We start from the raw sequence: 15,631 nt of genomic DNA, 5'->3' as shown, positions 1-15,631 counted from the left end.
TAGAAGGCCACCACACTGGTCAGGCATGACCTTCCCTTAGTGAAGCCATGTGGGCTGTCACCAATCACCTCCTTATTTTCTAGGAGGATCCGCTCCATAACCTTGCTGGGCACAGAGGTGAGACTCACTGGCCTGTAGTTCCCCAGGTCTTCCTTTTTTCCCTTTTTAAAAATGGGGGTTATGTTTCCCCTTTTCCAGTCAGCAGGAACTTCACCAGACTTCCACAATTTCTCAAATATGATGGATAGTGGTTTAGCAACTTCACCTGCCAGTTCCCTCAGGACCCACAGATGCATCTCATCAGGTCCCATGGACTTGTGCACCTTCAGGTTCCTTAGATGGTCTCAAACCTGGTCTTCTCCTACAGTGGGTGATTCTTCATTCTCCCAGTCCCCGCCTTTACCTTCTGTGTCTTGGGCAGTGTGGCTGGAGCCCTGGCCAGTGAAGACTGAGGCAAAAAAGTTAAGTATCTCAGCCTTCTCCATATGCTGGGTAACCGGGTCTCCTGCTTTCTTCTGGAGAGGGCCCATGTTTTCCCTAGGTTTCCTTTTATCACTGACTTACCTGTAGAAGCTTTTCTTTGTTGCCCTTGACATTCCTGGTCAGATTTAATTCTATCAGGGCTTTGGCCTTCCTAACCTGATCCCTGGCTGCTTGGACAGTTTCTCTATCTTGCTCCCAGGCTCTCTGTTCTTGCTTCCACCCTCTGTAGGCTTCCTTTTTGTGTTTGAACTTGTCCGGGAGCTCCTTGTTCATTCATGCAGGCCTCCTAGTGTTTCTGCCTGACTTCTTTGCCAGGATGCATTGCTCCTGAGCTTGGAGGAGGTGATCCTTGAATATCAACCAACTTTCTTGGGTCCCTTTTTCCTCCAAGGCTTTATCCCATGGTACTCTGTCAAGTAGATCCCTGAAGAGGCCAGTTTATGCAGTGTTTAAGGAGTTTCACTCACTTTTTAGTTACAGAGAGAGCTATACTGAATGAAACACTGTCTGGTTGTACAAATGAAAAAAGTTACACTACATACTGGCATTCAAATTAACTTGACTTGAATGCACTATGAAAGACATATTTTTTCCCCTCAATTTGAAAACCCAAAGGCTCCATGCTAATGACTTTCCTGAACCATACCTGATTTTGGTTTTGAAGAGAACAATAATTTCACTTATTTCCAAAACAACAGTGAATTACCAAAAATTTGCTACCCCATGTACTTAAAGTGAAATTTTAAAAGAATTGCATAAGCGATATTCATCCAATAATTCCAAGTCTCAAAAAACTAAGCTACAACTACTTTAAAGGGAAACTTTCAGCACAGTGAGGTCACAGAATCTGGCCTGTGCTTCATATATCCATTGTTATGTAAAACTTTTAACGAAAGAGACAAGAACACTTCCCTATTTCTCCACCTCTTGCCAAATACTATTATTCTTGAAAAGCTGATAGAGCAACCATGTGGTGGTTAAGACCCACAAACCACATCCCCAAATGTCTGACACACAGTAGAGCACATGAAATACACTTCTGCAGGTGTCCGGGTCCATCCACCCACTGCTGCGTTTGGGGCATTGTATACCCTTGCGAAATGCAAAATCCGATTGAGAAATGTGAGTTACTTTACACTGAAAACCGCATCTCTTTGTATCAAATATCTCAGGTTATTCCACTAAATTCAACAGAAGTGTTCCTGATCATGATAAAAGCCAGTATCAAGTACCAACAGATTATTTCATTACTATTGTAATTAGGATCAGTCAGGAAATATGATCAGAACTTGAACTCCTTTCATAATTTAAGACATATAAGCAGTTACATGAATCTCAAGTCGCCGTTAGAAAAAGGGCACTAGAAAAGCTGCGCTAGCAACTGAATATAGGGTCACAGGAAAAGTGTTCTGCATTCAGTCCTTGCTCTTTTTCCCTGTCAGCAGTCTATTATCATTAGCTATTCCAGTATTTCATGACATTTAACTACTGTGATTAATGAAATTTTAAGGAACATGCTGGTTTGCATTAGCTCTCATAAATGTTTCCCACTTTTTTCTTCCTTCCCAATTCTTGTCTTTCAATTAAGTTTTTTCCTCTTGTCTCATTTCTCATATTCTTTCCAATCACATCTGCCCTTAAACACAGTAACATTTTACCATGAATTTTCACAGGAGATGAGAAACTGAGGAATCTCCTATTCCTTAAACAATTAATGTAAAAACTGTCTGAAAATCTATGGGGTTAAAAAAAAGCCAATCTGAAATCTAGAATACTTTTGTTGCAGCGGTGATTTGGAGCCAATAAACATTATTTTTTTAAAATTACTGCACAGATACAGACTAGCCTGTACAGTTCTAGAGGGGCAAGAGTAATCTACCCAATGCAGCTTCTATTTAACAGAAACCAAGCAGTTGCCATTTCAGTTCTTGAATTTCAGTGTTAAAAGGGAGAAAACCAACTGAAGCCAAACCAACAATATTTCAAAGAGCAAGACTTTGGAGTAAAAATAAAGCAAATACCCTGTTTAGTGTAGTTGTTTTCTTCCTTCAGTTACACATGAATAACTTCCTCTTACAATAAGAGCACTGTATACGCACACACGGAGCACTTTTGTTGTGTCCTCCCACCCCATCCCAAATTACAGAAAATGTACATAATGTTTAAAGGTAAATTTGGCAGAAAAGTATAATTTTTACTATTTGACTGTGCTAGGCATATGTCTCTCAATCCTTAATGTATCCAGAGATTAACAAATCCAAGAGGAAAATAAAAAAAAAAAACCAAACCAGGTCAGCTTAGTGACCAGCTGCAGAGGCTTACTAACACTCGGGCAAGAAACCTCTGAAGAATATTGAAATATTTAAAATATTAGCTGGTTACCTTGACGATAAAGAGGAATCTTTATCCAAAAGACCATCATAACAGGGATAAATACTGGGGTTGAATGTCACCATATTTTGGGAAAAAGAAAAAAAACAAACCCCACACAACAGGTTATCCTTTCTGTAATAAAGAAATTACTACATTATAGCTACGTAAAGACTTAAAAACAATGCACATCCATTCAAATTGTATTTATTTAATTACACTGTAATGCAAATAAATTAGGTCCATATAAACTCCATTTTGCTGTATGTACAACCTATGTCATTAGCAAGCTGATTGAGCCAGCTGGTGTAAGTGTCCACCTCATCCTCTGGAATGCTCGAATCTTCAGACACTTTCTCTGTCCATTGGCTGGTTCTAGAACAGGACCACCACATCCTTCATCCCCAAAGTAGACTGAAAGGGGAGGGGGGAGGAAACGAAAGTCAGATTTGCAGCATGTACTTGTTTTTAAATGGGTATTTGTAAAACACAAGTCTGGAGGAACAGCCCTGTAGATGTACAGAATAAATGCTAGCCCCCAAAAGACTGAAATAATGCCACCTTTAAAGTAACATTTACGCCTACAGAGCATGAATATGTGCTCAGAAAAATTAGTGTCTGTAAACTTCGTATTAGGTCAAGCTTCTGGTATGTATGTACATACACTCTGGTATGAAATACATTATGCTGGGCAGAGACACACTCGATGGATCAAGAAAAAAGTCTCAAACTGCTAGTGAAGCTAAACATAGAAACACTGTCAGCAAGCAAACAACTCCAGCAAGTCAGTTCTTAAGACAACAGAAGATTTTACTGAAACTGTAATCTTGATGCTTTTTTTCATATTTTCTCCTGTTAAAACTAGCTCCCTTGAATCACTGAATCCTAAAAATGGGATTTCTATACATTGTAACTATGTTACGCTAGAAGAGTTAACATATGACTTTGAAAACAATACAGTCTATCAACTATTTGTCTTAGGAATACCTGGTTCTGCATAGTAACCAAAGTTATTTCAAGAAAAATAAGTCACACTTTCTTCAAAACTTTAATTAGTTTGACCCATAGAAGCCCTCCAGCAAAACTCAAATACCACAAGAATTCAAGTATTACTAACGCCATGACATTGCAGCACTAACAGTCCCACAAGAGGCAACGTGAGCAAATGCACTTTGCTTCATGACAATGTCTGATACTGAAGGATATAGCCCTTTGTTTCATGCAGCTTTTATGCAGTGTTATTATCATATTTGCAAAGGCAGAAGACAGTTTTGTTTTAAATTTGTGCTAGAAAGCTTCCTCAGTGCAGAAACTGGCATAAACTAGCTCTACAACAGATTAGAAGGGTAGCTTCCACTCAAAAGGTAAAGGAAGTCCCATATATTAAAAGCCATGCAAGATTAAGAGAAAGGCCCTCCCAAGAACTTATGTTCTGCTGTCTTTTAATTTGGATTTCTAAATAAACGAGAATCACAGCCAGCTATGCTTTCATTCTGAACAATTAAAAACAATGGATGGAAGCAACCTTTGCAACTGTTGCTGTCCAGAGGTAACACCTAAAACGGTAACTACCTGCACTGAGTTTGCATGTACATTTGGAACTGATACATACCTCCAGATAGTTGGCTCAGGCATTCCAGGATCTGCACCTCTCTTAAAACCTGAAGTGAAACACATCACATACATATATATAAAAATATGTATGTTCAGACTCCCACATAGTTAAATCCCTATCAAATTATTCCAGCCCCCTGAATTGCAATAAAAAAGAAAACCTATTGAGCAGAGAACTGTGATTTATGAAGTTGTGTACAAACCTGAATAAAAACTGCACATTCTTATCAGGGTTAGAAAGTAGAGAAAATAAATACATGTGTACAGTTTTATATCTTTTTTTTCAATTCTTACCTGCATCTTTATCCACCCCAAAGATCAAGACATACATACCTACACACACAAACACACAGATTTTAAATGCTGTTCAGAAGGTAACCTAGTAAGGCTGGACCAACAGTGACACCTGTAACTGGTATAAGTGAGCACCTTGAGTCCTAACAGGCAATGTTGTGCAATGACACCTGATGCAGAACTTAAAAGTAGTATTTCAACAACAGTTCACTCAATTTAGGATGACAGAATTCTAAATGCTAAATCAGTTAAACCTAAAATCTTCTATTTTTACTGGCATATTTTGAAAAGCTACCTAGTACTAAAGCTTGCAAAGAAATAAGATGTTTGTCAATCTACTAACACCCAGGAAAATTGGAAAAAAAAAAGCTAATTACAAAGAGTTCATCCCCAGCTAATGACTCAAATACCAATTCACTGCAAACGTATGCTAGAGAAGCAACTGAAGATTCAGTGTATGAAATACCTTTGCCCACTGGACCGTAAATTAAAAGTCTTGAAGCGGAATCATGCAATTCATGCACTGTTCAACACACTCTCTCCTACGCTTGTTATCTAGAATTGGATGTTATACAAAAAACAGATTATTTCCCTCGTTTACAGAAAATAAATCCTTAATGTCAGTTTGCCTGAAACACAGGCCATGAAGGTTAATGGAAAAACTTCTATTAACTTCATGGGCACTGGGTTAGCTCTTTGAAGATAACCTTGTGTGGTTTGAGACTATTAAACATCCTGACCCACTTTCTTTGGTTGACATACTGTCCAACAAAATTGCTTTAAAATTAATGAAGCTGTATTAGGAGTCACACTCTGTATGTGAACGTTTCTGGCTTTTTCCACCCCTAGTAATTTTAAATAAGCAAGCCAGGTTTAACAAAATTGCACTGGTCTAATTTACCTACTTAAAACAGAGGCATCCACTTCAAAGTAAGTTTAAAAAAAATACAACAAAAAAACTGACCAATGACCTATAATTGGACATTCACATACCATGCTCCCTCGTACATCCCCTGAGTATTCCATCCTCACCTAGAAAGCCTTTCAGCTCAAGTTAAAAGCTCAAAAATTCTGGAAGTTTCCTTGCCTGTGTTTAGTTTAGTGTTTTTTCATATACACAGGGGTCAATACAAAAGTTTACCTTGAATCAGTGACACCAAGGACTGCGTAGCCTCTTGCCCTGTCACTGCATCACACCTTCCCTCCCAGATTAAAATGTAATCCCAGTACAAAAGAGGTTCTTCCAATTCTGTGGGGTTTGAGTGCACGCCACCTCCAAACACCTATGGCAAGCAAAGGTGGCACCTGCATGTCCCCCTCCCATCTGCTTATACTTGATGTCCTTTCATTACAGCACGTAGATTTGTAAGGCAGTAGTGCAGATTTGGAACAGTAGACTTATTTTCTGGAAGTATGACGTTAAACTACAACTTAGTTTCTCACCTCTACATAACAGAAATATACTAAGCACCCTAATATCAGTGCAACTGTAAACACAACAAGATGGCTTTGTATGACTTGAAGTAACTTATTTAATTTCCTCTGGTGTTCCTCAGTACAAGGAGCACCATTCCCATATTCACAGATACTCTCATAGGAGTAAAATCAAAACACAACTTCAGCGAAAGAAAAATTAGGTCACAAAACATTGCTGAAATTCCCACCCAAAAATTATCAATTTAAAGTAAGTGATAAACTAAAAATGGAAATCTAATTAAAGTTTAAACCTAATATTGCTGATTAGTTTTTTTCCATAGTGTTTGAAGTGACCTCTTTTATTTGTAGTTGTTAAAGCATGCATGTAACTGCTGAAGGACCAACTTTCTCCTGATTGTTATCTATTATTTGGACAAACAAAGCCCTTCAAACTCGACGCTGTATTTCTCTCAATTAAAACAACGTATCAGCTCCCAACCCTCCTTCATGTTTGCATTCCAGGCAGAGATGCCTGACTGTTTTAGATGCTTTTCCCAAAAGGCACAACAGAGTTGGGGCAGAAGGCAAGTCAGATGAACCGTGGGGATCAGCCTTCCTGGGACCCCTTATCATAAAAGAAGTGAACAAAAGTGTCAGGCCTATTGCACACGTGCATATCTTAAGTAGGTCAGGCTCTTCAACAAGGACTGCTGATGGCATGCAGCCCAAACTGAGTAGAACTACCATGTGGTTGCGATGCCCAGCCAGCTCCATGTCAGGAGCAGATGAAATATATCCTGGGTGCCGGGCATGACATCGAGGCATCCCCTGAATGTTCCACAGCAGGTCGGAAACAGGAGCCACGCCATTTTGGGAAAGCCTGTAACCTGTACCTAGCTGGAAATTCAACCTCAGCCAGAGGCTGGCAGCCCCCTCGGCACAGGAAGCAGAGCTCCCGGCCACAGACAGCTTTCTCCTCACACGCTGACTCCCTACTGCAAGAAACACATGGGCGAGCCTACTAAAGCCGCCAGGCACTGACGCACGATTAAATCGCAGCTTCGCCCGTTGTTAAGCCGCTCCGGTGCACGCTCAGCCCGCTCCCCAGAGGGGCTCGGCCCGCCGGCCTGCCACAGGCCACCGGCGCCCAGGGCCCTCCCCTCACTGGGCACGCAGATCCAACGCGCACTCCCAGCGCAGCAACAGCCCTCAGGAAGGGAAAGAGGCAGAAAAACCTTTTTTTAAGGGGGGGGGGGGAACCCCAACCAACACCCACAAACAAGAAAACCCCAACTATCCCGCAGTTCTGTCACGCCGCCGCCCCCACCCCGCGGGGCCTCACGCCAGGCCCTCCGCGCCCCCCTCCCGGCTTTCCCCGGCCGCGCATGCGCGCTAAGGGCCGCGGAGCCTCGGTCGGCCCCGCCGCAGAGAGAGAGCGCGCGCGCGCTGCCAGGGCCAGCCCGGGCGGGATGGAGGGAGGGCAGCGCGCGCGCCCGCCCGGTCCTCGGCCTCCCCAGAGGCCGCCGAGCACCACCCCCGCCCAGCACTGACCTAGGTAGAGCACGACGGGGATGAAGCCCCAGCGGATGGCGAACTGGCCGCCCTTGAAGAGCTGCTGTAGCCGCTGCTTGGCCTCCTTGCTAAGCTTCGGCATTCCGGCGGCGGGCGAGAGAGGAGGAGGAGAAAGAGGAGGAGGTAGAGGAGGAGCCAGAGGAGGAGCCAGAGGAGGAGCCAGAGGAGGAGCCGGAGGCCGAGCCGGAGGCCAGCCGGCCTGTCGCGCCGCGTGAGGGACGGTGGGCAGTCCTTCCCTGAGAAGGGCGAGAAAATGGCGGCCGCGGGGCTCCTTCCGCTCGTCCCCGCCCAGCGGGCAGGCGCAGTGCGGTGGCTCGCTGCCGACCCGGCCCCAGTCCAGGAGGGCTTGTCCTGCGCTGCGGCGTCGGCCCCGCAAACTGAGAGCGGGGGATCCAGGCCGGCCCGCCGGAATTGGGGTGTTTGTTCGAGGGTGAGGGGGTGACAAACGCTGTGGGCCTTCTTCATCTGCCTGCATTTCAGTGTTTGTGTTTCTTTCCCGGAGTTCGCAAGGTATGCGCACGCTTTGCACGCCGCCTCTGGAGGCGAGGAAGTGCCTTTTGGTAAGTGGAAGATGGAGTGATAAATGTTTCTGGGTGAAATTGGAAAGTCCTCTCCATCTTTGGTACCAGACTGTGCGATGTGTTCAGTCTGTGGAAATGCAGAGTTCTGGGAGTGAAAGCTTGACTAGAAGTATGGGGGGAGGCATTCTGGCTTTTTGCCCTAATATCTAAAAAATGCCAATACAGCACTTAGGGCTTGTTGTCCTTACAAAGTCTGAGCCTGGATAAGTACTGAAGCACTTTCTTTTCAAACAGATAAATGAATGGTCTCGGCAAGAACCCCCTGCAGTGCCCTAACCACCAAGCTGTTGTCTGTTTGACACCACTACTTACGAAACAGCTTGCTGCATGATGTCTGTGCCATTGATTCAACCAGTTATGTCGTATTTGTACCACACTTTCATTCTTTCTCAGGTGGTCTGCTGCCTTTTGCTGTAATGCCAGATCCAGGTCTTCAAGTTCCTGGGATTACTAATGCGGCTGCAGTATTTAACATCGGCAGTCTATATCATATCTGCTATCTATGTCAAACTATATGGAAACACTGAAAAAAGTTCTTAAAAATCACTCCTTGTGACAGTGTAGAAATCTGCTCAGTCTTGTTTATGGTCGTGATTTATTGACCACACACAGTTAAAGTTCTACATGTGATGTTTTGGTTTGCCTAAGGCAATTTCTGTTTCCGTTTTGTCATATTAAGAATAACAACAGATCAGTGCTTTTAGATCCAAAAAAGAATCCAGGGCTACAATAAATACCACTTATACAGATACATCATTTCCTCTTCCAATGTGTGGATGCCTGCTCTGCTATTCTAAGATGATTAAAATAGGAACTGGTAGCTTGCTCCTTGGTTTCCAGGTGTGGACAGGTAGCAACCTGCAAGCCACATGAGGGATTCTGGCACAACTTGCTTTTGTCATGGTCCACCAATAATCAAAATGTGGGGGATAAAAGAGTATTTTGGTGATGTGATGTCACAAATGTGCTGCCATGTTACAGAATGCACAAACGGCCTTTCCTCATATAAACCAGCCATATGTACTGTGCTTTCATATGCATTAAACATGTTGATGGGATACATCAGTATTTCTAGTCATGTGATTGACACATATTTAATGTTATCTACCAAGTAATGCGAAGGCTTAGAGTTCGTGAGTGGCTTCTTTATGAACTGAACAGCTTGTCCCTAAAGAAAGGTTAGGCACCAGTGCTGTAGTTCATCAGCAGATGAACATCAATATGAAGCTTGGAATGTGAGCCCACACCTTTCCCAGAATAATATGCCTTCATGACAAATGGCACATGATGCGATCATATGTCGTATTTTCTTTATACATTCTCAGCCATTGGGGGCAACAAAGTGGGCTCCAATAATGACACAATAACGGAAGCACATTTTGTGTCAATTGACTTCATAAGAGTTAGTTTTGCTTGATATTTTTTTGAACAACCTGTTTTGGCTTACTCCATTCTTTCTGCAACTGGTAAGCTGCTGGGATAGGCAGAAGAATACAGGCTAGGTACCTTCATTTCTCTGTAAAAAATAAAGTGTTCCCAGTGTCATCTTGCAGGGAGGGCTTTTCCCAGTTCATTGTTTAGCAACCAAGATGTTGTTACTTGAAAACAATACCTCCAGATTAATGGAACACTTTCAGTAACAAATCTAGAATTTATGGAACATACTAATGAATACTTTTCTCTGGCAGGCTTAGGCAACTAGTAATACAAATAATCAGTCTATAAAAGACAGAGCTGCCTCTGAAGTGCTGTTTGTCTCTTGCTGTTCTCTGGTTGGTATTAAAGGTGAGTTTGTACTTACCAGTGTCACATATTCCTATTTTGTCATATCTGGCCTGGTACTTGTACATCAATGAACTGCTGTACTTCTGCTCCTGAGATTGAGTACTGTGTAACTATTAAACTATTTTGGGGATAGTCTGCTGTTCGAGCTGGGAATTCAAAACTGAGGTAACAAGTCTTTCTATCCATGGGTTTGCATTAGCTTTCCATTGTTTTGGTATATTACTGTTGTCAAACTTTGCAAACTAGTACTCATGAGTAAAGTTGTACAAACATTTAAATGACAAATTTACTATTCTGAACAAGTGTAGTGCAGGAGGCACATTCATTTGTCAGTAATGGCTTGTCATACTCTTTTAAAAAAGAAAAAACTCAAACCAGTGAACCTTCTTTTCTGAGCCTTGCGAAGGAAGAGAAATGGTTGCTGCAGGAACCTATTTTTCATCAGTTTATATTAAATTGATTTTCCTTTGTAGATGACACCATCAGATCTGTTTCCACAATGTTACAGCTTGTTCTTTCTAAACATACAAACCCAACTGTTCATTAGAGCACACATCTTGTTAATAATATCTTACAAAATATTACAATAAATTGTGACCCACTGTATTAGAATTAAATTCAAAAGGTATTTTCCTTAAACTTCTTGTAATTTTAGTGTAAGTGTGATTCAGAAGGTCAAATGTGCTAAAAGACTGATCAAAATGGTTCTGTCTTCTTTGAGTGTAAATTGGTTTATGTTGGTTTATTTCGGTATTCACAAAAATGTGCCAGTGTTTACCAGCTGCTTCTCTTCTTTCCTTCATACATCAAGTCAAGGAATAATTTTCAGAGCACAGAAAGTTTCCTTGATAGCTCTCATTTCTCATGTCTGCTAATTCTAATGTTTGACTAAAAGCTTGTAGCTTATTTCCTTTATTTAACCCTAGGAGCCAGGAAATGAATAGCAGGAAAGTTAATATTTCTTTGCCACAGTTCTCTTGCGAACAGAATTGATGGTGTGGCCTAGAAGAGCACAAGTGCATGAGTTTTGTATGCAAATAAACCAAAGCTAATGGTCTAAATTTATATAGTGTTACAGACAGAAGTTGTATATCTGTAAACTAAGAAGAGTGACAGGAGAGCAGCACTTCTTCCATCCTAACACACATCCATAGTCTCATACTGTCCAAAGGATCATATTTGCAGTAAAGAAAACAAAAAACACCACCACCAACAAAAATCCCAGAACAAAACAAAAACACACAATCAAACAAAACTAAACAACACAAAAAACCAGAGTATGCCAACAGTAAAAGTTTATATTGACTCCAGAAGTTTTCTGTGCCTTTATTTGGCTCCTGTTGCACTTAGGATGTTAGAGGGTCTAAGAGCTGAACAGTCCTTTGGTGAGCTATTGACTCGCCCAAAGGGTAAAAGCAACAATCATCTTCCCTGCAGGTTCAAGCTGGTGAGACAGAGTATTCAAATAACTGAAATACTGAAAACTGGTCCCTAGAACCAACTATTCCTATGATTCGGCATGAAACAATGAACGGGTTTGGAGGGAGAAGAAGTAATACCCAACGGAATGGGTACTGTAAGAAACTGATGGAGGCAGCTTTGCCCAGAGAAGACATGAGTAGGATGCTGTGGGCGTGCTCTGGGTACTAGTTCGTGTTTATAATTTATTGTGGTAACATTTCCATGAAGGATACTGGGTGTACTTGATTATATTTTTCTTATGGCTGATAGTGAAGACAAAAGCACTTGGAATGGTGTATCCATTAAGAAAAGCAAGAGCCCTAATTGCTGGAGTGAAAAAAGAAAATTTAGTAATTCCATCTGTTGGAAGTTTTTTGTTATAAAAAGCCTCTTTGAATTTCTTTTGCCTCATAGTTCATGTGATCAGCAACAACAATAAAATCAGGAATAAAATTGCAGAGGTTTTAACTGGGACAAGAATGTGAATCTCTACTGTTTTATTAACTTGATTAGCAGTAATTCCACAAGTGCTGTGTTTTCATAGCAAATAAATACTGCTAACACTCATTGTAAACCAGCCAAATGTTTCAGGTTTTACGGGTAGAGAATTGAGAGATTCTTATAGACATGACTGAATCACTTAAGTGTCAGTCTGTGGTTCAGGGAAATAATGTCACTCAGTCTGATGGCTTTAGCTTGTCTTTGTTTTTTGGTGCAAAGGGTAGATTTCAGTTTGAAGAATTCCAGACCTCAAGCTTTATCTCAACAACCACAAAGTAAAGCCGTGCAATAGTGCATGCAACTAAGAAGGCTGAAGAAGGAGACAAAGTGAAGCGACACATTAACGTTTGTGAAAAATTACTGTAAATGCTACATAGGAAATCCCTGCAGACCTCCATTATGCACTGAACACTCTCGCCTTTGAGATTTCCCTTCAATCTACTGTCAAGAAACTGCATTAAATTAATCTGTTTGGGAAGAAAGTTTGAGTTTGACTCTGTTTATGGGTAACTTGCATTTCAAAGATACTGCAATTGATATTTCATACTTGAGAATTACACTGTAAATCCTATAAATAATACAAGAACATAAACAGGTATTTAACAGAGTTCCATTACAGGCTGAATCTTTACAATGTCATTAAAAATGGTAGTATATTATGACTAGACATTCTATTTCACTTTATTATTATAATTATATTTTTATTGTGCCCTAGTAATGATGGTCTTTTTCTTCCATTCCATTTTAGTAGTCCTATTCATTTAGTCTAATAAATCCCAGCTACTCTGCAATACTACTGGTCTGGGAAATGTTCCTTGTCATTTCACAAAGAGACAAATAGAAATGGATAGCACTACAGTCAAAAAAAGACTAAGGCTGTCTGATTGTCATGTGGGAAATGTCAGAATTCTAAAATGTATCTTTTTAAAATTTTTGTAAGACCTAGATTACTTGGGGGTGAATATGTTTTGCGTTTTTGCATTTAGCATATTTCAAAACATACTTGCAATACACAGCAGTAATGCATATGAAAAATTTCTGTCCTGATTAGAATCTTTTTCACATAAATTTTTGTGTGATGCTCATTGACTGTAGTCTGGTCACTGTCTGACAGGGGATATTTCCAAGAAAAGTGGTATTGTCAGATGCCTGTCTAGAAAATTAGTGAAATGATCAGAGTGATAGGAACAAAAATCAAAGTGTAGTAATTCTGTATATTCAGTACAGTAACTATACAACTTATTTATTTAAAAATAAACCGAAACTGAGTGGTAATATGGAGTTGAGTGCAAACAGTGTAATAATTTCATTATTTTTCATTACAGCTCCTGAGGCCAGTGAAGAGAAGCAGCAGTCTGAGGTGAGACAGCATTCAACAGAACCTCATCAAATGCTTTTAGAGACCTTTGAGAAGAACTGCTGTTGTGCTTGAAAATTGAGTATTACCTGTTGTAAAACTTTACTGTTGTTTGAAACTTGACTTTCCCATTCTCCCCATCTTCGTTTAATAATGATTACATTTAATGATACTGCTATCTTTTACCACAGATAGTTCCTCTAAAAACACAACAGTTCTTAAATGCATGTTTTTATGATTGCGATACTTGGCCGAGGATGAAAACTATAATCTGATTCCTTGCATACTTTCAGTGATACGCAAAAATCTGATGGATTAAAGGATTTTCTGAGGCCAAAACTAATATCCATATTTAGTCATTCTTTGTTTTTAAATTAAGCTTTTTTTTTTTTTTAAGCATCTGAGCAGTGAAGGTTTCAGTAGCTCTGGGAGGATTTTCCTCTGAAGATATTTGAATGTAAACCTTGTCAACTGATCTCAACTAGATTTTTGTTGCTGGAGAATATGTTGCTATAACAGCACATGTCAATAAAGATTTTAAAGGACTTAAAAGATGCTTGTTTTAGTCAAATGTTTTCTACGATTGAAACAAGATGAGGAAAACAGTGAGTATATTCTGATTTCCCAAACAGTCTTTGCTCTTGGTATGCTTGTTTTTATACCAGTTCTGACCTTAGTTCATTGTATTAAAGTGAGGCAGCCATGAAACTGAGAACGTTAGTCTTTGCAATCAGTTGACAGCATTGCACATGAAAATTAAATGTTTCTCTTTGATGCAGAACAAAGAATGGGAGCATTTGAAGATTAAGAATTGTAATTAAAAGTCATATTCTGCTTTCTCTCTTTGGTGAGCATTTGTTGTAATAGTCTTTCTTGGCATCCATCTACAAAAAATAAACACGCTGCTGAAACAACTTTTTCTGATAATGAAATACTTGAAAATCTTAACTGATTGATGCACAGCATTCATTTCACTGATTTACAGTAGCACTTTTGGATGCACTCATTCAGATTTTACAAGATAAATGTATACAACAACAAGAAGTTCCTAACTATCTCCTAGTTATAAGCAAAGAGAAAAGTAGTAAAGCAGAAAGGACCTCTGAGTTGAAATATGCCAGGTGGATGTGGAACAGGTTTGTGTGGGTTTTCTGCTAGAATGTGAGTTTGCTCTGGTTTTTATCTTAAATCACTGTTAAAAAAATACAGTTTCAGTTACTGTGTATATCCCTAAGTATCCTTTTCCTGTGGTGCCTCCAAAACAGGAAGAGTGTTTGTTAAAATGAAGATTTTTTTTTTTAAGTATATATTAAATTTTAATTTACCATAATTTTAATTTAAATCAGATTTAAAGCATAGCTTGAACTCTTACTTTAAAGATAGTCTAGGTTTTAGTGTTGTCGTTATAACAGCTTTTAACAACTCATAATGCAAATTACAGAGTCCAGAGCATAATAGGGAAGATGTATATTTTCAGATTGTGACTAAGATCGTAGAATCATAGAATGGTTTGGATTGGAAGGGGCCTTAAAGATCATCTAGTTCCAGCCCCCCCTGCCATGGGCAGGGACACCTTCCTCTAGACCAGGTTGCTCAAAGCCCCGTCCAACCTGGCCTTGAACACTGCCAGGGAGGGGGCAGCCACAGCTTCTCTGGGCAACCCGTTCCTGTGTCTCACCACCCTCACAGGAAAGAATTTCTTTCTTATACCTAATCTAAATCTGCCCTCTTTCAGTTTAGAACCATTACCCCTCGTCCTATCACTACCCTCTCTGATACTACCTACCTATCCATATCACTACCCTCCCCATCTTTCCTGTAGCCCCCTTTAAGTACTGGAAGGCCGCTATAAGTCTCCCCGGACCCTTCTCTTCTCCAGGCTGAACAACCCTAAGTCTCAGCCTGTCTTCATAGGAGAGGTGTCCCATTCCCCTGGTCATTTTTGTGTCCCTCCTCTGGACCCGCTTGAGCAGGTCCCTGTCCTTCTCGTGTTGGGGTCCCAGAGCTGAACATGTTACTCCAGGTGGGGTCTCATGAGGGCGAAGTAGAGAGAGATGTAGTCAACAAAGTAAATGTGTCATGTGTATGTATAAACTGAATCTTTCTCAGTATATCTGAATGTTGAACAAATTAGTTACATAAAATGAATGTAGGTATTAATTTATCTTGAATATTCACTTTGGGTGAATTCACTTCA

At 40.5% G+C, this 15,631-nt stretch overlaps 1 protein-coding gene, 1 long non-coding RNA gene and 1 other non-coding gene across 3 annotated transcripts; 2 read left to right on the top strand and 1 right to left on the bottom strand.

Annotated features, from left to right (window-relative positions):
• Positions 1 to 3,044: 3,044 nt before the first annotated feature.
• On the bottom strand, positions 3,045 to 7,923 carry TOMM7 (translocase of outer mitochondrial membrane 7). Its single transcript, XM_074862899.1, has 3 exons — positions 7,729 to 7,923; positions 4,466 to 4,514; positions 3,045 to 3,267 (listed from the first exon to the last, which is right to left on the bottom strand). The coding sequence occupies exons 1-3, from the start codon at positions 7,829 to 7,831 to the stop codon at positions 3,252 to 3,254; spliced, it is 168 nt and encodes a 55-aa protein (XP_074719000.1). The 5' UTR covers positions 7,832 to 7,923; the 3' UTR covers positions 3,045 to 3,251.
• Positions 7,923 to 14,348, top strand: LOC141940976 (uncharacterized). The gene is made up of 2 exons (XR_012628174.1): positions 7,923 to 8,309; positions 10,019 to 14,348. It is a non-coding gene; the product is annotated as an uncharacterized LOC141940976 (long non-coding RNA).
• LOC141935168 (small nucleolar RNA SNORD93) lies at positions 13,683 to 13,770 on the top strand. Its single transcript, XR_012626494.1, has one exon. It is a non-coding gene; the product is annotated as a small nucleolar RNA SNORD93 (small nucleolar RNA).
• Positions 14,349 to 15,631: the final 1,283 nt, after the last annotated feature.

Source organism: Strix uralensis, chromosome 1, assembly GCF_047716275.1.
Source record: "Strix uralensis isolate ZFMK-TIS-50842 chromosome 1, bStrUra1, whole genome shotgun sequence".
Lineage (NCBI taxonomy): Eukaryota > Metazoa > Chordata > Aves > Strigiformes > Strigidae > Strix > Strix uralensis.
The sequence above is the reverse complement of the archived record's forward strand: the minus strand, read 5'-3'. Positions and strand labels throughout refer to the sequence as shown.

Bases quoted from the DNA above. Each gene is read 5' to 3' on its own strand.
- TOMM7 (XM_074862899.1), bottom strand. From the start codon at position 7,831: ATGCCGAAGCTTAGCAAGGAGGCCAAGCAGCGGCTACAGCAGCTCTTC. The intron at 4,515-7,728 runs GTCAGTGCTGGG...GTTTCACTTCAG, and splicing joins CCCCGTCGTGCTCTACCTAG to GTTTTAAGAGAGGTGCAGAT.